At 41.3% G+C, this 19752-nt stretch overlaps 1 protein-coding gene across 2 annotated transcripts in view; it reads left to right on the forward strand.

Moving 5' to 3' along the window:
- Positions 1-19752, forward strand: part of CDH12 (cadherin 12) — a 255751-nt gene that overhangs the window by 205127 nt on the left and 30872 nt on the right. For both annotated transcript variants that reach the window (XM_074985953.1, XM_074985954.1), the window contains one exon: positions 2026-2279. In XM_074985953.1, coding sequence (XP_074842054.1) covers positions 2026-2279 — 254 coding nt within the window. The remainder of the gene's footprint in view (positions 1-2025; positions 2280-19752) is intronic.

A 19752-nucleotide genomic window follows, 5' to 3' on the forward strand; every position in this document is an offset into this window, starting at 1 on the left:
TGGCAGAGCTTAAATCCATGCTAGAAAACTGATCAGGATGTGGTGACGGTTGTGATGACAGAAAAGAAATAAAAATTAACCTGTTCTTGCTTCAATCTTACTATTGTAACTTATTGTTTTTCTTCAAATACTAAATCCTTTAAACTGAAATTTTATAACTTGGCTATTATACCTAAAAGCCACTAGATGCCAGTATTATCTAAATATCAGGAAAAGACTGTTTCAGTAAAATGCTTGAAGCCTGAGAGGCAAACTAGCTAAATGTTGTATTGATAATAAAGCTTTTGTACCTTTCTGACTACATATGACCACAATAATTTTCAGAATATTAGTGCAAAAATTGCATAGAACAGGTAGTCTACTAAAACCAAAAGAAAATAGATTATTTTATGGGAAAAGAAATTCAGAATACATTAGTTCCATTTCAGTAAGCATCCGTCTGTCAACCCAAACTGCCATGCTGCAGTTAGTAGCAGGGATGACAATTATCTGGCTCATGATAAGGACTCTTTTACATACTTTGCTTTATCTAATTCTTCACCCCCACCCTGCTTTCTGATTTGTTCACCTTGATAATAATTTTTTCTGATTTGTCAACCTTGATTACTATTTTTGGTTCTCTGTGCCTTAAATATTGATTCTGTTCTGGTATGGCTATGGTCTGAAGAAGTGGGTCTGTCCCACAAAAGCTTGTCGCCTAATAAATATTTTTGTTAGTCTTTAAAGTGATACTGGACTGCTTTTTTGTTTTGATCTTGCAGTTAGTCTACTACAGGTTAGGGCTGTGTCCATCCTGCAAAACTGAAATCTGGATTTTGACCACTTCCCCTATTCTAGAGGTTCCCAAACTTTTCCATACAGGGGCCCATTTTGAGAATTCAGTAAGACTTGGTGACCCAAGGCAATTCAAAAACAGAGGCAGGGAAGGAGAAGCAGTGCTGTAACTAGCCAATTTTGCACCTGAGGTAAGAATATAAAATAGTCCCCACTCATGTTTACATATTAATAGTTATTCCATAATAAAGGGAAAATAGATTAGTAAAATACTAACATGGTTTATTTATTATAGTTTATTATTTTATTAATCTGAGTTGTGGTAGGGGAAACACTCATCCTTAAACCACTCTCCCCTGCCCCTGGCTGAAACCCCACACTCTTAGGCTGGAGGTGCTGTGGGGGAGTCACAAACAAAAAAATGAAAATTGAGAAATCGGCAACATAGAAGAGAAGGTAAAGTGGGGGGAAGGGAAAAGGGGGGCAAAAATTACTGCCATAGACTATTAAGTTGTTTGCCTGGAATCTCTATGAATATCAAAGACACGGAAGCAGTCTTTGTAATGCCCCCAGCCTTAGACCACCCGCAGCCCCAAACAGCCCCCAGCCTTAGACCACCCCCTGCAGCCCCACACAGTCCTCAGCCTTAGGCTCCCCACACAGCCCCAAACCACCAACAGCCTTAGATCCCCCGTAAGCCTGAAGCTGCCCCCCACAGCCCCAAACTGCCCCCAGACTTAGATCCTCACACAGGCCCCAAACCACTCCTGACCTTAGACCTCCCCAGCAGCAGGTTGAGAATCCCTACTCTTCAGGTCTTTTGGGAATTCATGGTTTAAAGAAAAATTCAGATCTGGGTTCAGATTCCAAGCCACACCCTAAAATTTGGTTTGGACCCATCTCTACACAGCAGGCTTTTGTGCTGGATTCATTTCCAGCATGTGTTCTTTCTGTAGTTTCTTGTGGTAAATGGAAAAATGACCCTTGTATTTGAAGTAGCAGAGTGGCTCAACTCTCAGCAGTATCCCAACCTTTCTTTGTGAACTTGAACTTGGTTGGGAGCCACCATAATGTTACTAATACATTGCATACCTCAATATTTTGAAGAGGCTTTATTCAGCTGAGAACAAGTGTGAACTAAGCATGCCAATCTCTGACACATAAATAGCAGGTAAAATGCCATAGTCTTCAGAGACTCTTACAAAGTGAATTTACCAGATCTAATGATGTTTTTGTTTGTCCTTGCCACAGCCATTAGACTTTGAAACAAAAAAGGCATATACCTTTAAAGTAGAGGCCTCCAATGTGCACCTTGATCATCGATTCCACTCCGTGGGTCCATTCAAAGATACAGCCACTGTGAAGATCAATGTGTTGGATGTCGATGAACCTCCAGTTTTCAGCAAGCCTATCTACACCATGGAGGTTTATGAGGATACTCCTGTTGGGACCATTATAGGTGCTGTAACGGCACAGGACCTTGATGTTGCCAGCAGTTCTGTTAGGTAAGGAAACACTTTTTTTTTCTTCTGGCATACCTTTCACATAAATCAAACTCAGAAAAGTTCAAAAGGAGAATTACATAAGTTTGTGGAGGACTGGGTCCATCAATAATTATTACTTGAGATGATCCATGTTGCAGCCTTATACTATGGGTTTCCATAAGCTTATGCCTCCAGTAACTGGGCCTGGATGACAGGGGATATAGATCACTTGACAATTGCACTGTTGTGTTCATTCCTTCTGGAGCATCTGGCACCAATCACTTTCATAAATCAGGATCCTGGGATAAGTAAAACATTGGTCTGATCCAGTACAGCAAATCTTATGGTCTTATTTTCTAAACTCATGCATACATTGAGACTATTGGATCAGAGGAATGATAATGACAAATAAACCATTTCACTTTAAAGTCAAAACCCCAGGTAACTGCTGCTGAAAGTAATTATCAAAAAAGAAGATGCTGCTTGGCGTGGTTTACATGAAATGAGTCCACATACTGCAAAACAGATACTGGTATGTAACAAAAAGCATAAAGCAACATACCAGTTTGCATTAACTAATGCTTTTCACCTCAGCAGAGATTCTGGGTACTCAATAGATGTGGAAATTTGCATCCATTCCAGAGAAGTCCATTGAAACCTGTTTAGAAGTACATTGGGAGCAAATGTTGAAAGGTGGTATGGGGGAACTGGCAATGCTTTGCACATACATGGAGCGATATCTGTGTTGTGCCTTACCAAAGCAACAGTCTTTTTGTCACACTTTATATTAAGGCTCCATTCATGAATAGTTTATAAAAAGTAGAAAATGATTATTCAATTCTTATAGTCTGTTAGGCTACATCTACAGTAGAAGCATCTGTCTACAGACTCAGAGAGGTAGCCATGATAGTCTGTATCTTTGAGAACAACAAGAAGTCCTGTGGCACCTTATAGACTAAGAGACATTTTGGAGCATAAGCTTTTATGGGCAAAGACCCCCTTCATCAGATGCATCTGATGAAGGGGGTCTTTGCCCATAAAAGCTTATGCTCCAAAATGTCTCTTAGTCTATAAGGTGCCACAGGACTTCTGTCTACAGAAGTTACTCTGTCGACAGATTGTTATGCCTCAGATTTTTGAGGGATAATACTGTTGAGGCAAATGCTGGGTTTTGTCAAGACTATGCTGGAGCTGCAGAGGGGGAGGTCAATCAGGAGCTCCCCGTCACTGGACCCTTCCTCCGCTGTCCCGGGGGCAGGCTCCTCAGGGGGACCCTGGGGTGCAGGGCTGGCCTCTGGGCCAGACTCCAGCTCCAAGGCCTGCTGGGGTTCCTCAGCCATGGTGTCAATGTTGGCCAGGGGGTGGGGGAAGAAGGTGTACCAGGGATCCAGGATTTCCCTGAGCTCCCTGTAATAGGGGCAAGCGGTGGGGGTGGCCCCAGACCAGCTGGCTGTGTATCGGGCCCTGGAGTAACCCTGCTGCAGCTCCTTGACTTTACTCCTGATGTGGCCAGGTGTGCGGACAGGGTGGCCCCTGATGGCCAGACCCTCGGCCACCTGGGCAAAGGCTTTTGTGCTCCACCACTTGCTCCCCATTACCTGTAGCAACTCCTCCTTGGCCCAGAGACCTAGCAGGTCTCGGAGCATGGCATCTGTCCAGGAGGGGCCTCTTCTCCACCCTGGCTGGATGCCTGGGGGCCCTGGGTCTCCTGGGGGGTGTTCCCTGGGGGCACTCAGGGGGATGGCTGGCTGCCATGGGTGCTAGGTGGTTGAATCAGGGCCTCTGGAGGGCGTGCAGGGCGAGCATGTGTGGCTGCTGCTGCCTGCACACTCTCAGCTTCCTGCCACAGGATATCTGGGTTTGTGGTGCTTTAAGGGCTGTTGTGCATGGGACCATAGAGCCCCGCAGGGGCTGCACAGCACATCTCAACCCCTCAGCTGATTGCTCCCATGGAGGACCCCACTATTTTGAAGTAGCGGGACACGTATCACCTACACACGCCCTACGTCAACATTAGATGGCGAAGTAGGGCATTATTCCCATCTTCTGATGAGGATAGCGATTCGATGTTTTGAAGTCTCGCTGCCTAATGTCCAGTTCAACTTTGAAGTAGTGCATGGCCTGTGTAGACGTGACGCACACTATTTCGAAGTTGGGCCAGCTACTTTGTAATAGTAGGCTGGTGAAAATGTGGCTAAAGAGCGGTAGCTCTTTGTTTCCTGGTGGACTAAATGGTAATTGAATCAGCAAATGTGGAAATAAGCACCTCAAACGAATTGAGGTCCCTGTAGTGCAATGGTTGGGCTCTGAAGAATTGTCAAGTCTGTTAATTATATTTGGCATACTTTTAAGACAGCGTTATAAGTGTTTTAAATCAGGAAGCTGAAAAAGGGTATACAAGAAGCTGACTCTGAGGCCTCGCATAAAAGATTGGCCCAACTGGGGTAGGCAAAGAGAAGGCTCTGTTCTTCTCTCCCTGAGTCTCTTGACCCAGCACATTCAGCTGCTCTCCCTGGCACCTGGGGAGAGAGCTGAATAGAGCCACTTTTGCCTGAGAGACCGGGGCTGGGAGGTCCTGCGTCCTCCCCCTTATGTGGTATCCCTTCCCCTCCCCTGCAGGGTGGTACAGCATGAATTGCCTATGCCTTCAGGTGTCCAAGTGCTAGTTTGAGAATACAAATGGGGGAATCAGATAATCTGATTTAGTATCCTAGATTTGAAAATTGGGTTTACAGCACCAAATCCAAGGCCCATTGAAGTCATTGGAAAGATTCCTGTTGAGTTCAGTGGGCTTTAGATCAGTCCCAAAGTATAGGGCTGCTTGGCTTTAAGTACAGTGAAGTGAGGAGGTGCCAGGAGGCCAACAAACACAATGGGACAACAAAAAGAAGAAGGACTAGTACGTATTATATAGGCAGTATATCTCCCTCAGTTTCATTCTCTAAGATAATTTCCTTCAGCCAAATCATCTTGATTTTGGTCCTGTAAACACATACTTATCTCTTCTCCCCTTATAACTTCCTGTCAAAACACCTTCGGGCCATGGTGCCTAATACCAAGCTTCTTAAGTCAACAGAAAAAACATATATTTGTCTCATTGATCATTCACTTTTAACTGCAAAGCTTGTCTGTTAAAGAACTTCCATTTTGAGATGCAGAGGCAAGATGTTCATTACTTATTATTTAACCCATCTATGTTCACATATTAGGTAGTTGAACTGAAAGAACATAGATAGGGTTGTTAATTACTGACATATCAGAGAACAACACTAAAAGTTTTTTAATCCTTTAATTAAAAGTAAAAATCAGTTCAAAAAATTAGCAAAAGCATAAATTAGTTACAAAGAATTGCATGCGATTACAATGTTCAGATGGGTGTTACAGCAAGTATGCTCTCTTAGCTATTTAAAATCTAGTTTGCCTCATAGGTGTAAATAATGGCCCGTCAATTTTACAATATTTTAAAGAAGAAGCTTAAGTGGTGTAACACTGCTTTCATGTAAACTGCTGTCTAACTAGAAATAGAATTGCAAGAAATGTTCTTTGAGATAAGAGGCAATATAATGTGCTGGGTGGTATGATTTCTTTACAAATTAATTCATGTTCCCATAGATGTTTTCCTAGAGCAGTTTAGCCATTATGATGCCTATTAACAACAACAATCTGCAAAACAATGGGGACTAGAATAAAAGACAAATCCATGCTGTATGCAGCAGACATTATAACTCAGAAGAACAAAGCAGTCTCAAACAGTTCACATTAAAGGATGCAAAACTAGTCACAGCAACTTAAATCCATTTTATCTCACAAAATATTTAATTCTCTTTAAATGTTATGGGGGAATAATAGCTAAATAACAACGGCGACTAAATTTGGTTATTGGGAGGCTGTTGCTGGAAATAACTGAAAATGCTGAGGTTCATTTTTCTCTAGTGGATCGAATTAGGGCTGTTGAGGTTTTTGAGATGTTCAGAGTTTAAATAAATATGTTCTGTGGTGATGGAAGCTAATAGAAATATGGAAATGAAGAAGCTCAGGAGCAAATGTTCAGGGAAAGAGATAGAAGAACACAAAGAAAAAAAAAGAGGGTCTGTATTTAGTCAGCACCTGCAAGGATGACTCTGTGTGACACTGTTTTGTAACATTATTGCACCTGATTTTCAACATGTGGTAAATTTAGATTTTAGTAATCACAGGAGAGCTGCTCTGTCCATTTCCATTTCCTTCATACTGCAGCAAGAAATGATAGGCATAAATGCTAAGCTGAATTCCTGTGTACTTTGTGGTCATTAAAGATCATAAAACACATCTCAAAGAAAAGTAAGGGAAATATTTTCACATTTTCTTTTCAGATTCCTCTGGCCCATGACAGTTAAAAGCCCTCCAAGACAGACAAGTATCTGTACTCACATAAACACTAAGAAGCCGCATCTAAACTGGCCCCTCCCTTTCAAAAGATGCATGTTAACAAGGGAGTTCGGAAGATGCTAATGAGGCACTGATGTGAATATGCAGCACCTCATGAGTATAGTGGCAGCTGCTCATGATTTGAAAGTGCCGCTTTCGGAACACATGCCACCCGTGTCGCCGAGGGCCTTTCAAAAGCCCCCCTTCCCACCCTGACTTTGAAAGCCCCTTCTTCCTGAAACCAAATAGGAAGAAGGGGCTTTCAAAGTCGGGGGGCCCTTTTGAAAGGCCCCTGGCTCCACGGACGGCATGCATTCCTAAAGCAGCACTTTTGAATCATGTGCTGCTGCCATTATGTTAATGAGGTGCTGCATATTCATGCACCGTCATTAAAGTAATGTTCAGACAGGATTTTTTGACAGTCTTATGTATTTAGGGTGGGGGTCCCATGCTTGGAGCACAGTTTCAGCCTGGGATGTCCTTAGACCTCTAAGAGAACTGAATCAACACATAGAAGAGTAGCAAATAAACTGCTGAGCTGTCTCCTTTGCATGTGGATGGTCAGAAAAGGAAAGAAAAGAGAGGACATAAAATGGGAGACCAGATGGGATCCATGCCGGTCTTAAGTTCATGATCTGCAATCTAATATTAATGGGCTCATTTAGGCCTTAATCCCCAAAGATATCTCCCCAGAAGTTATAGCCCAAAAGGAAGTTGGAGGTACTGTACTTAGGTACAGTGGCCTCCCCTGGACTCTGAGGCAGAGGAGTCCTCTCTGAAACCCTGGTGGGAAGCCCCAGAGCATCTGTGCCCTGCCCCACAACAAGCAGCACCTGGGACCATAAGTGCCAGAGGTGGGGCCCAGAGGATGCTCTGCCAGAACCCATGTTGTTGTGTTGTGGTCAGGATCACCACTGGCTGGCTGCTGGTGAGATCTGTTGTTAGGGCCCCAGACAAGGGGTGTAAGGGAGTGTATGGGCCTGCGACCCCCAACACTCCCCCCACCAGCAAGGCAGCCCTTCGCCTCTCCCAACTCCACCTGCTTTGCTTGGGTGGCTGTTCCCTTGCTCTGTGCTGGGCAAACTCCTACTATACTGTTGGACTGTTCAGCCCTGCTCATAAGGCACTGAGCCTTACCCCGCTGCCCCACCCTGGGTTTATGTATTGTTTGTGGGCTCAGCCTAGCAACCCTGGGCTGCGCCTCCTTGACTGCTGCCTTGCCCTGCCCCAGAGTCAAGGCTAGTGGATTGTTTGCACTGCTCTGACCTGCCTAGCTGACTAAGTGACTGACTGATTGAGCCTGACTGACTGATTTTGGCTCCACCTGAGTTGGGCTGGGGCTTAGACACTGGCTGCTTGTTTGGACTGCAAACAGTCCAACCCAGGGCTGGGGCACAGACATTACCCACCTGCTGCCCCCTTTAAAGGGGACTGGACCCAGTTGAGCCTGCTGTCTGCCCAAGATCAGGCAGTGCTTGGACTTTGCAGAGGTGCTGTGGCCCACTCCACTCCAGAGGGGGCGCACTCCACTGGCCAACACCTCTGCAGGTACTAATGACCATATTCTGGTATCTGGGTTTCTCTGGGGTTTGAACAACCCTCATTGTAAGCTAGAGCAGCACTGGGACTGTTCTCATTTATGTCCACCTCCTCAGGGCTGGATTTGAACTGCTTAGCAGCATAGGATCCATTACAGCACTTAACAGTGTAGTCAAGCACCTTCATCCTCAAATCTACCCTGACCACACCCCTCAGACAAACAAGTCCAAGTAGGTGGTAGAATCACCCCACTGTGAAATCAGAGTTCCCACTACTGACACTGTGGCACCTTAGACCTTCAGTGTGACATACTTTAATTGTTGGGCTTCCTTGTCTTTGTTATGGTTTTGATTCATGCAATGGGGGTGGGAATTGAGTTCATACGTCTTAAAAGCTAAGTTAGTATACTTAATATCAAATACTTACACACTAAAAAGTGAACTTAAATCAGCAAAAGTTTGCATCGGCAGAGTTCCTGCTGAGTGAAGGAAATGTTATAAATAAGAATCTCTGTTGCTTCCTCTGTCAGGTCTCCTGTCACATATGTTAGCAGCGCCATCTCCTGAACTGGAAGATTGCTTAGGAGAAAGGGCTGGGTATGTCAGGAGAAGGAGAAACAAAAACAGGTGTATTATAGTGAGGCTCTGCTCCACCTGATTCTTGATTGGTGATGAGTCCCTGAGAAATACTATGCCAGAATGTAAATTGAAGCTCCCTGGGGCTGGGCGAGTGAGAATGAGGTATGACAACTAGTTCCCTATCAGCCCACAATACACTGTTGCAAGTGGGTTTTTTTCCCTCTTTCTTTTAAACTTGTACATCCTCAATCTTCCAATGCCTCTCCCATCACCAGAGAGTCTAAGATGCTCTTTAATGCCATAGCCTTCCTCCATGGAAAGCTGGCAAAACAAGAACACCTTCACTCAGTGGGATCTTCCTTCTGCAGACTGTGAAAAAAAATCGGCCTGTAGAAAGCGGATCTCCCACTGATGTTGGAACACTAGAGTCTGACAGTCCTGACATTCCTGCACTCTGGACAGTTGGGAGGGAGAGCAAGTGTGCATGTGCAGAATGGCTTCCACCCTTCAGGCCAGCTTCAAACCTCAGCAGTACCTAAAGCAGCTTTTCATAATCCAGTATAGAAGCAAGGGGATGCTGAGGATTTGTCCTGACACTGATTTCTTAAATTTCTAAATTTCTTTCTAATTTCTTGAACTAATGCCCTTAAATTCTGAGGCTTTGTCCTTAAACTAATACCGTCGTTTAGGTGCACTCTTATTGTACCAGGCCTGGAAAGATATTGTGTATTAAGTTGCATTGAAAGGGTTAAAAGCAAGATTATTTAATGTGTATGTTTTACCCCAGACACACAAGACTGAAATGCAAGATACGACTTTTCCTTCTCTCTCAGTCTTGCAGTGCTGCCTTCACAGTGTACCAATGAAAATAAAAACAATGAATTTTCCAAATGATAACAGGTTTTTCTAAGATCTTCAGCACTTATGGGAAATGCAAAGCAGGCAACAGAGCTGACTGCTGATTTTGATGAGCATATGAACATCATTTTAAATGGGGCGGGCGAGGTAACAATGAAATTTGTAGACAGGAACAATTGGCAGTTTGGATGTGTTGATAATTGAAGTGCAGCAGACTTTATTCCCCATTTTGTTGAGTGGGTTTTATTAAAATTCATATGTAAAATTTATAGGGCTTATGAAAATTTTAACAGCTTCCTTCAGTCAAATCTGATGCAGTCATCAAAATCGGTGTTTCCACAGCCATTGCCTTCATGTAAATTAGTTCCACATCATGCCAAATAAACATTCATAATTCTCAACAGAAACTAAGAGCACAGTGATATTTGTTTGTTTTGATATTACCTGCACCACATCAGGTAGCCTGCTGGCTGCTGAAAAACATTAATCTTTCACCTTCATTATTTAGAAATGGAGCAAGATTGTAGCATGCTGTGAGAAAGACTGGAAATCATGTACTATAATATGAAAAGAATTCTAGGCAGTGGAAGTGTTGAATTTTTTCATATGTTTTTTATATAGTTCACGTGGGATGTGGCTGGGCTTGTGATAACATGAACAGAAGTGTTTTCTTCTTCTTCACTCGAAGTGTAGAATTTTCTTTCTACTCTTCTGAAGTCACAACTACCCAGTTGCCACAATGTGCAAAATTCTATCTAGCATCAGTGAAAAATTTAGGGCCTGAGGTCTCACAAAACATCAAGGCTTTGTCACACTTTTAAGTTAAAATATGTTTAAATATAGAAGAGCCATCATGGGTCATTTCTACAGGGGTGTTAGGTATAGTAGTGTTATTCTCCTCAGAGATTTGTACACTTTCATTTATAGCTGGGATTTTAAAAAGTGTTCAGCTGTGACTATGAACTCAATGAGTGTTGACTTCCACATGAGAGGAATTAGGCCAGAACTTAGGAAAACTCACAGTAACAAAGACAGTTGGCTTCACAGGTGGAATGGTACAAAAAAAGTAGCCCAACTGAATATTTCACATATGCTTTACATATCTGTAAACTGGATTTTGTAGAACACATATGACATATTTGTAATGCTTATCCAGTGAGGTGCAAAATGAGATCTTTTTTCTTTTGTTAAATATCACCTTTCCAGCTTACTATAAGCTTTGTCACTGGTAAATACTGCAACTATTCCAAATTCATGTCAATAACATCTCTAGATCCCACCATTCCTCACAGTATTTGTACACATATTGTATGCTTCTTGTTCTAGTAGAGACACTGGATGCTAAGTAAATGTTTAGTGGAGTTCATAAACCACACTACCAAAGATACCTCTGTTTGTTATCTTTGACATTTCTGCCATTGTTTTTACATTCCTCTGGCTGCTGTCATCCTGCCCGTATTTATTCACTGAAATTATTGTTTCAGATATATTTGCATAGTTTGCCTTCTTTTGGGATCAAGCTGGTGCCCATGTGATTGTATGGAGGATAAGATAAGAGCTGACAGCACCTCCGTTAGGATTTCATTTGGTTTGACCTTTATCGCAATAACAAGGCTTTGAATATCCTCGGTGCTAGTGTAAGGAGTTCATGCTCCCATCAAAAGAAGATGAGCTAGCCTTAATAAATAATTTAAAGGAGAAAAAACTTGTGGGGATATATTAGCCTGCTTTTGAGCTCTATTACCAGCCTTTCCTGTTTCATGGCTCAGAATAAATATAAGATAACAGGGAAAAAATTCAATGTTGGCTGGATATTATGAGAAAAAGTATTAAATCTTTCTTAACAACCCATTATTAGAGTTTACTATATCAGACCACATTTCCTGCAACATTGTAATTAATCTCCTATGAAACTCCTATATCTTCTGTTGATTTTGACATGACTTTTATAATTTAAGTAGGAATGTTTCATTACGGAAAAATCCAAGTATTAGAAATGGCATAAATCAATGTTGTGATTTGCACTATATCAAGTTGATGATATTAAGGTACATTAGGTTTTTACCAGGTTAAAATAAGTTAATCTTCACCTAATTGAAGATTCTAGAGAAAGGGGTAAGCAATGAGGTGGCAAAGTTTCAGATGACACCAAACTGTTCAGTATAGTCAAAACCAAAGCAGACTGTGAAGAACTTCAAAAAGATCTCAGCAAACTGAGTGATTGGGCAGCAAAATGGCAAATGAAATTTAATGTGTGTAAGTGTAAGGTAATGTACGTTGGGAAAAATAACCCCAATTATACATACAATATGATGGGGGCAAATTTAGCTACAACAGATCAGGAAAGGGATCTTGGAATTATAGTGGATAGTTCTCTGAAAACATCCACGCAGTGTGCAGCAGCAGTCAGTAAAGCAAATAGGATGTTAGGAATAATTAAAAAAGGGATAGAAAATAAGACGAAGAATATCTTACTTCCCCTATATAAAACTATGGTACGTCCACATCTTGAGTACTGTGTGCAGATGTGGTCGACTCACCTCAAAAAAGATATCTTGGCATTAGAAAAGGTTCAGAAAAGGACAACTAAAATGGTTTGGAATGGGTCCCATATGAGTACAGACTAGATAGACAGGGACTTTTCAGTCTAGAAAAGAGGAGACTGAGGGGAGATATGATAGAGGTGTATAAAATCATGAATGGTGTGGAGAAAGTGAATACAAAAACGTTATATATTTGTTCCCATAATATAAGAACTAGAGGACACCAAATTAAATTAATGGATAGCAGGTTCAAAACTAATAAAAGAAAGTTTTTCTTCACACAGTGCACAGTCAACCTGTGGAACTCCTTGCCAGAGGATGCTGTGAAGACCAGAACTCTAACAGAGTTTAAAAAAGAGCTCGATAAATATTTGGAGGCTAGGTCCATAGATGGCTATTAGCAAGGCGTAAGGTATGGTGCCTAGCCTTTTGTCGAAGGAGGGAGATCGATGGCAGGAGACAAATCGCTTGATCATTGTCTTCGGTTCACCTCCTCTGGGGCACCTGACCTTGGTTACTGTCGGCAGACAGGATACTGGGCTAGATGGACCTTTGGTCTGACCCAGTATGGCCGTTCTTATGTTCTTGTATGTTCTTAATTTTAAAATAAATAGGATTTTTTTCTAAGAAAGCATTAATCTTATTTTATTTTTTTGATAGATATTTGATACAGGAAAGTCAGCTTCGTGTATGTACAAAATACTGCAGACACTGGATACCAGAGAGTACGGAAAAATTTAAAAATAATGGTGAAACAGTTTGGGGACTATTAAAATAGAATAACTTGAATTTTATGTGGTCCAGATCTGCAAAGATTTTTTTTACTTATGTGCTAAGGAAAATGGCATATTTCTTTTTGATACAGCTATTTCGTAGGACCATATTTGTTAGAAACAGAAATGGCTTATTAGAATCCATACTCCTGAAAGAACTTAGAACACAAGAAGCAGATTCAACTAAACACAACCTTTATAAGTAGGGAAAAGTACAGTTAAGGAACCCAAATAATCTTAATATTGTCCCAAATATGAAGGCTATGCAAAAAAGAAAAAACTCCGTGACTCCCCTGGCTAGCCATAAAAAGAAATTTAATGACCCCATTGCAAAGCAGCACTGCCACAAAAAACAAAATGCTCTATTTCTAAACGATGTTGGTTGTACAAATCCCAGCTGCCTGTAACAGCCTTGAAGATCTCGCTGAGGAGGGTGCACTTGTAAACAAGCTTGTGATTAAATAATTAGCAACCTAAGACAATCATTCCTCACTCCTGATCAGAATTCCATGAGTAGCCTGTTATCTAGGTGTTACTAGACTGTAGTTTATATACATGTATAAATCTCCTAGGTCCACATCAACAAATTATGCTACTTGCATGAAGGTTAATATGACTGACAAATCATCTCACCGAGTAAGACATGCACAGGAACATTTTTGATGCTCTGGACATAAGCTGTTTTTCTCCAAAATTACATTGTTTGTGTGAGTGTGTTTTTAAAGGTTATAATCCAAGGCTAACTCTTCTTGCAAAGTAGATAGGAAAGAAACAAAGACATTAGGAAGGAGGCTGGGGAGGTTAAGAGGACTCTGTTAAGGTTGTTTGCACATTTTAACTTCATTATTTCAAATACTTGGATTTCTTTCGGGCATAACCTTACATCCAAGTGTCCTCAATTTAATTTTATGTTTTAGTTTTTAAATAACTGCAATGTTTTTCTGAGGTTTTTTGATCTTTAATTTGTTGTTATATACTCAACTCTAATTCCCTATTGATGAAAACTATGTACGTAATTAGATTCTTAGTATGAAATACCCTTTGTTTATAAAAAGACATTAGAGATCACCAATAGCTGTTCTTGCCAATTCAGTATTCTTCCATACTATAAACATAATAAGAGTTTGTCCAAATTAATTTTAAGAATGTCTATTGACAGGATTTTTGTCATTTCTCTCATGAACTTATTTGCATATTAATATATGTCACTTCCTGAAAGATTTTGTTATTCAACCTAAATTTCTTTCTTAATTTCATTCCATGCTCTTGCTACACTCCCTTATATCATACTGTCTGCTCTTGATATTTAAACCCTTTGCCTCTGTATAGACTATTGTATCTTGCCTGTCCTCTCTTATGCAAGTTAAATATATTTTAGCTCTTTTATTCTTATAATTCTCTTTTTGAAGACTCAAGACTGTGAGAGGTAAAAGTCGGGGATCTTATTGGCTGTGTGGCCAAACGTGGACTTTTACCTCACTATTATTTATTATTAATATGTATTTATTTATTTATTTATTTATAATTATTTATTAGTATGTATTCACTTAGAATTCCAGAGATTACACCTTAAGGTTTGTTATTTATTCTTTATAAAGTTTATTAATATTAAAGATAAGAACAGGAGAAGAACAATTAGAGATACATGGGTGTTTACAATACAAACAGAATGCATTCCAGGTCATCCCTGGTTACATTAGACATTTAATTTTTTCTAACCAGGCTATAACTAACCTCACAGCTAGAGATGCAGAGTCTCTAGGACCAAGGTGGGCTAAGGAGGCCCACCTCTTGGTGATCATTACCAGCCTTTACAGGGGAGACCCTCTACTGGAGGTTGCTGTAATTCCTTTGTCCCTGAGGGCAATCTTGGTTCCAGGTTACATTCATTTAGGCCTATTTTACTGCTCCTTAGAGCTGTTACTAATGACTGGGGCCTGATTCCCTAGCTGGGCGAGATCTTACCTAAGCCAAGTCCTCACGGAGTGTAGAGGTACTTAGGCAACCCAGTGTACAGACATTGCGGACCATCCCCATATCTCGTTGTTTGGACTGGCAACAGCAGCAGTCAGCTATCCTATTGAGCATCCCTGAATGGCAAGCTTAATGCCCTTAAGGTACCTTGTCCTCAAGCTTGCAATGAGTGACTGGCTGATAAGGTCTTCTTTACTTGTGGCTCATAATTATATTCTGGGGTTTTCCCCTTACATAATGTCATTTTTTCACTCACCATGCTAAGTTTTTGATTCATGATTCTGTTTTTACGCCTCACATGCTAATGACTTAACTTATTATTCCACTTTCTCACTTTATATGTTAATTATTTAACTTATTATTCCATTTTCTCACTTTGTATGTTAATTTTTGCTGTGATGGCAGTTTTTTGATTGGTGGTTTAAAGGATGACACAATCACCTGCTCAGGCACCCTTATCGCCATTGGTTAGCCTCTGCTTATTTGCTTCACTTATGTGATATAAAATATAAAATTGTAACATCAGCAAGTATAAAAGCATCATCTTAACTGGCAAAGTCTTAATATAATATGGCTTCCCTAGCTTGTAGTTGCATATGTGGTTTAGCATGTTTCCTGCTTGTCCTTAGCCTTGCCTGCTGTGCAGTTTCCTGAAGCCTGCAGTCTGACTTAAAGCCTTTTCATAAGCGGCTTAGTTGAGTTCTGGAATCCTTCTAAATTTACCCTGGCTAACACAATTTTTATTACTGTTCTCTGAACTCCCTCCAGTTGGTTGATATCTTACTCATCATGCAGTGCTCAAGATAAAATTCAGTTGTCTAGGTGTCATTTATGAGAAATAGGTAGACTTCTGTGCAGCCATATCTCAAACTCAAGACTAATTAGCTTCTGTTCTATTCCCCCCGCCATCTGTCTTCACTGTTGCTTGCTGGTGTCATTCCCTTTGGGAATTACATACATAATTACACCATTCGTATTGTGTTGGGTTGGATCACAGAGATTGTCACCTGATGGGCAGATCATAACACTGAGCCTACGTACATGCCCTTTGGGGTGCCTGACCATCTTGTCCAGCTAATCCAGAAAGTCTGATCTCCTTCAGAAAAGGCATAGAGTTGGGGTCTCAGTCCACACCAGAGCAACGCAAGGCCCATATGCAGAATTTATTTGGGTGGGTGCTTTTTTGTAAATGTAGACCACAATTTTTTTTAAAATAAAGTTCAAAATAATTATTCAATGAGTGTGCATAGGAGAGGTTAATGAAAAATATGAGTGGAAACAGTGATTGATATAATAATTTTGTTATAACATATTAAAAGTTTATACAGTAATAAAGATTGCATGCAAATTACCTTCTGGGACCTTCCTGTAATATTGTAAGTGAAGAAAAACATTCTAAAATACTCCAGTCTTCATCTTCAGAATTTTTCATTTAAGACTGTATACAGAGAAGAGGTAATGAAATTTTAGGTAACAGCAAACTATTATTTATGGGTACATCTACACAAGAGGCTTTTCCCAGAAAAAACTAGAGTTTTGTCTGGAAAAACTGTGGAGAGTCTACATGCAAAATCAGCTTTGTCGACAATTTGTTGACAAAACCCAGCATATCCACCAGCAGCGTTATACCTCTCCCCATTCAGGTATAATGCTACCCTTGAGAGTTTCCTATTAGCAAAACAGCTGAGTAGATCCTCTACGGCCCTTTGGTCAACAGACAGGGCTTCTGGTTCACTGAGTAGCCCTGTTTGCAGAGCTTCGAGTCAGATGTTCTGTCGAGAGAGGGCCAGGCACTCTGGCTGCTCTCTGTCAACAGAACAGATTGCTCTTTCAAGCTGTTTCTATGTGTAGATGTAATTTATTGACAGAAGGTTTGCTGGAAAATCCATTCCAACAGTGATTTCTGTCGACAGAGACTTCTCATGTATATGTAGCCTATGACAATAAGTTCACAGCATTGTCTAAGACATGTTCATAGTTTCCATGTTTAAAGAGAGTTTGAAGCTCTAGTCTTCCAGGGAACTGGGTAAAGATATCCACCATTTCATCGAAGTTCACTTTGGCTGCTCTCCATGCACACCTGTTCTGTGCAGGGATCTCACTTATCCCACCACCTTTCCTGTTGCTATCAGCCAATGGCATGCTGGGAAATGTAGTCCCTTACTGGAGCCAACTGCATAGGCAGGGATCTGGCAAAGGAACTACAGATCCTAGGGTGACTTTGTTTCATCCCATAACGAACTGCAGGCTCATCCTGCATAAAGCAGAAGGGAGGAATGGAGATAACAGATGTGTGGGGGGGAGGGGGAGTTTTCACCCTGCTTCCTGCCTACATGCCTGAACACAGGCAATGAGAACAGCCCAGCTCTGGGAAGGTTCCATCATGGGGAATTAACACAGGACCCTGATGCATAGAACCAATTGGACCAAAACCACATATATGCATAAAATGTATATACAGTGAGCTCATAAGATGTTGTTCCCTTTACGAGTGATAGAAAGATATACACAGTTGCTGCATCCGTTCTCCCTCCTAGGTAAAGATTATTTACACTGGGTTTGCTAATAAATAAAAAAGATTTTAAAGTATATAAGTAGGATCTGAGAGGTTGCAAGTAATACGAGACAGATCAAAATAAGTTATTAAGCTAAAATAAAACAAAACATCCAAGCCAAGACTAATACACTAAGAAAAGTTGGCACAATTCATAATGTCTCACCCTAGTTCTTATTTCAGGTAACGTCCATTTTAGGGCAGCATTGATCTTTTTTTCTGACCTGGTTCAAGCAGCTTCTTTCCACCTCTATTCTTAGAGTTCTTTGATTTTCATGTATCCTCTCAGGATAGGGAACAGTCTGTGAAGCCAGTTCTATTATCAGCCCTTCCATCGTTGTTTAATTCCCATTCATTATATGGAATTTCCTCCAGTCCTGAAGTCTTTGTTCCATTTCCTTCATCCATGAGAAGTACAATATTCAAGCTGGATTCCAGCACCATATGGCATGGTCTCATATCTTTGTAAAACCATCCCAATGGGAAAAAAAACAAGAGTATTCATGGATTATTGCCTAAGCATTATAGTATAGCCATGATAATATAATGCCTACAGATACTTCAGTTGCACCCACAAAAGCTGTTCTCCTAAATTAAGAATTAATAATTGTTTTAACTTATGGGGCTGTTTAAAGAATGAAATGCAGAAAAGACCACTGGGATTGGTAAGTGAAATGGATGATGTAGAACTAAGCTGAATTAAATCAAAAAGATATTGGAATGTGTTTCCTCCTTAGAAGTATGGTTCAATATGCTATTAATAAAATAACAGCAGTAGAGAGGCATTAAATGCTAGAACCACTAACACTGGTAATTCCACTCCTTTTTCAGACCACTGACAGCATCATCAGCATAAGTAGTGCAGGCTGTTTTAATACATATAAGCTGTGTCTACACGTGCACGCTACTTCGAAGTAGCGGCACTAACTTCGAAATAGCGCCCGTCACGGCTACACGTGTTGGGCGTTATTTCGATGTTAACATCGCCGTTAGGCGGCGAGACGTCGAAGCCGCTAACCCCATGAGGGGATGGGAATAGCGCCCTACTTCGAAGTTGAATGTTGAAGTAGGGCACGTCGAAGTAGGGCACGTGTAGACGATTCGCGTCCCGCAACATCGAAATAGCGGGGTCCGCCATGGTGACCATCAGCTGAGGGGTTGAGAGACGCTCTATCTCCAGCCCCTGCGGCGCTCTATGGTCACCGTGTGCAGGAGCCCTTAGCTCAGGGCTTCTGGCTGCTGCTGCTGCAGCTGGGGATCCATGCTGCATGCACAGGGTCTGCAACCAGTTGTTGGCTCTGTGGATCTTGTGTTGTTTAGTGCAAGTGTGTCTGGGAGGGGCCCTTTCAGGGAGCGGCTTGCTGTTGAGTCCGCCCTGTGACCCTGTCTGCAGCTGTGCCTGGCACCCTTATTTCGATGTGTGCTACTTTGGCGTGTAGACGTTCCCTCGCAGCGCCTATTTCGATGTGGTGCTGTGCAACGTCGATGTTGAACATCGACGTTGGCAGCCCTGGAGGACGTGTAGACGTTATTCATCGAAATAGCCTATTTCGATGTCGCTACATTGAAATAAGCTACTTCGATGTAGGCTTCACGTGTAGACGTAGCCAGTGTCAATGCTCACAAGAATGGTTAATTGTTCTCATGCCAGACCTGATCTCAATCCCAGTGAAGTCAGTAGGAGTTTTGTTATGTATTCAAAGGGAGCAGTGTGAAGCCTGCTGTGTGGGACACAAATTGTTTATTTGGGCCTGGATTCTGTAAGGATATAAACACATGAACAGGACTCAACATTTATCAAGTTAATTACATGTATAAGGGGTTGCAGGCTGGAGTCCTGAGGCCTGCAAACATTTATATATGTGCTTAATTTTAAACACAAGAGTAATCCTGCTGACTTCAACAGAACAATTCACTTGAAAAATATTTGCAGGATTAGCACCTTAACCTGTAGCCTCCTGGGTACAGATCCAGAGGGCTGAAGTCAACAGAAAACTCCCACTGACTTTAAAGTACTTTGAGTCAGGTTCTGAGTCATTTCCTCTGATTCATTCAAAGGTACTTAACCAAATATACCTGCTATAGGCACCAAAGACTACCTTCTCATGATCATCTCCAGTATATTTCAACATTGGTCTCAAATTAAAATGTAACTGCCACATTATACTAAAGAAGAATCTTCTGAAAGCATACTACCATATTTTCCTATGAGAAAGATAAGCTAGATGACCTTTTAATTGACCAGCTTCTGTTTGTGAATGAAATGTG

Source organism: Carettochelys insculpta, chromosome 2 (assembly GCF_033958435.1).
Source record: "Carettochelys insculpta isolate YL-2023 chromosome 2, ASM3395843v1, whole genome shotgun sequence".
NCBI classification, from domain to species: Eukaryota; Metazoa; Chordata; order Testudines; family Carettochelyidae; genus Carettochelys; species Carettochelys insculpta.